This window comes from Perkinsus marinus, assembly GCF_000006405.1.
Source record: "Perkinsus marinus ATCC 50983 genomic scaffold scf_1104296936976, whole genome shotgun sequence".
NCBI classification, from domain to species: domain Eukaryota; phylum Perkinsozoa; order Perkinsida; family Perkinsidae; genus Perkinsus; species Perkinsus marinus.
In genome coordinates, this window is record NW_003213971.1 from 119388 (window position 1) to 120916 (window position 1529).

General features: G+C 49.2%; 1 protein-coding gene across 1 annotated transcript; it reads left to right on the forward strand.

Annotated features, from left to right (window-relative positions):
* Positions 1-269: 269 nt before the first annotated feature.
* On the forward strand, positions 270-1374 carry Pmar_PMAR001376 (conserved hypothetical protein; the record flags this gene model as incomplete). The annotated part of the gene is made up of 4 exons (XM_002783484.1): positions 270-428; positions 487-1093; positions 1145-1249; positions 1307-1374. The coding sequence occupies 4 exons, from the start codon at positions 270-272 to the stop codon at positions 1372-1374; spliced, it is 939 nt and encodes a 312-aa protein (XP_002783530.1).
* Between the last annotated feature and the right edge of the window lie 155 nt (positions 1375-1529).

The following is a 1529-nucleotide window of genomic DNA, read 5'->3' on the forward strand; positions in this document are numbered from 1 at the left end:
TACAAGTGCTGGATGTTCGTGTGAGACGGACAGTCATGGGGTCATCTGATCACTGTGCACTAGAACTCTGATTTCGTAACACAGCAACTTGTCGGCCCACCCGGCGTCTGCAAGGACGGAAATTAGCCTCACGTTCTATCGTTGATAGACGGGCTTTTAATGCGAAGGTCCGCGAAGAGGAAGCCCAGCATGAGTTCGAGATGGATATGATCCATACTTGTCCTCAGGATGGTGCCTACTCAGACGTAGTCCGTGCATTTCGAGCTTCCATGCGTAAGCTGGATGGGGTGAAATCTTGTCCTGGAAAGCCCTGGTTCTCTGCATCTCATGTCGGAGCTGCAGTTAGCGAGAAGAGACTGAAATGGAAGGCATTCCTATCTAGGAAGACGCCAGAAGCTTTCAAGTCATACCGCGAAGCTCGCAGTAACGTGGTTGCAGTAGTGAAAAAAAGCTAAAGCCGATTTTATAGAGCTGAAGTGCTCTCAGATTGAGAACGCGGAAGCTCAACACGCTGTTGGGGATGTCAAGCGCCTCATCAACGAGTTGAAATCTGGTCTAGGCTTCACACTGACCCACAGACGACATGATCTCCTCTCTCCGCAGGTCTTTGCAAGTCATTTTACGCAACTATTTGCTCCGAAAACTTGCACTCTACCTGCCCTTGAGCCAGTCGACCTTCCAATAGAGCGCACGGGAGGGGATGACATCACTTTGGATGAGGTGAAGGACTCTCTCTGCTCTATGGATAATGGTAAAGCTCCCGGAGCAAATGGGGTGCTCACATCAGCTTTGAAAGCCGGTGGTGAGCATTGTCTGAGGATCTTACACCGCTTGTGCAAAGAGTGGTGGAGTGAACCGGAGACTATTCCCAGAGCTTTAGGACATTCCATTATTATCCCTTTCTATAAGAAAGGTGATAGGAAGGTAGCAGGCAACTATAGGGGGATAAATCTGCTCGATCATATCGGCAAGGTTTATTCCGGAGTTTTGGGGCAGAGGCTCAAGCCTCTAGCAGAGAGTTTCGTTGGAGAGAAGCAGTTCGGATTTCTCCCAGCGAAGGGCACTCTAGATGCGGTTCACGTACTACGTCGATGTCAGGAAGTCTGCAACCGGAATGGTCGCAGATTGTCCGCTGTTTTTCTAGATTTGAAAGCAGCCTTCGATAAAGTACCTCGTCCTGCGATCTGGAGAGCTCTCAGGCTAGCCGGATGTGATGAGAAGCTCATTTCAGCTATCGAATCACTACACCGTAATACTGTTGCACAGGTTAAAACTCAGGAAGGTTTATCTGACCCTTTCCCAATAGATATGGGAACTAGACAGGGGTGCCGAATAGCGCCTCTTCTATTCATCATCTTCATGGGAAATGGGTGATCAGAGAAGCCAACCTGGATATCAGCTTGAGCATGCCTTGTGAGAGCGAGGGCAGTACGGGAATCCGTGGACCTCTCATGTCTCCTGTTCGCGGACGACATCGTTTTATTGGCGAATGATGATTCTATTCTTCAGCGTAACTTGGATAAGCTTTC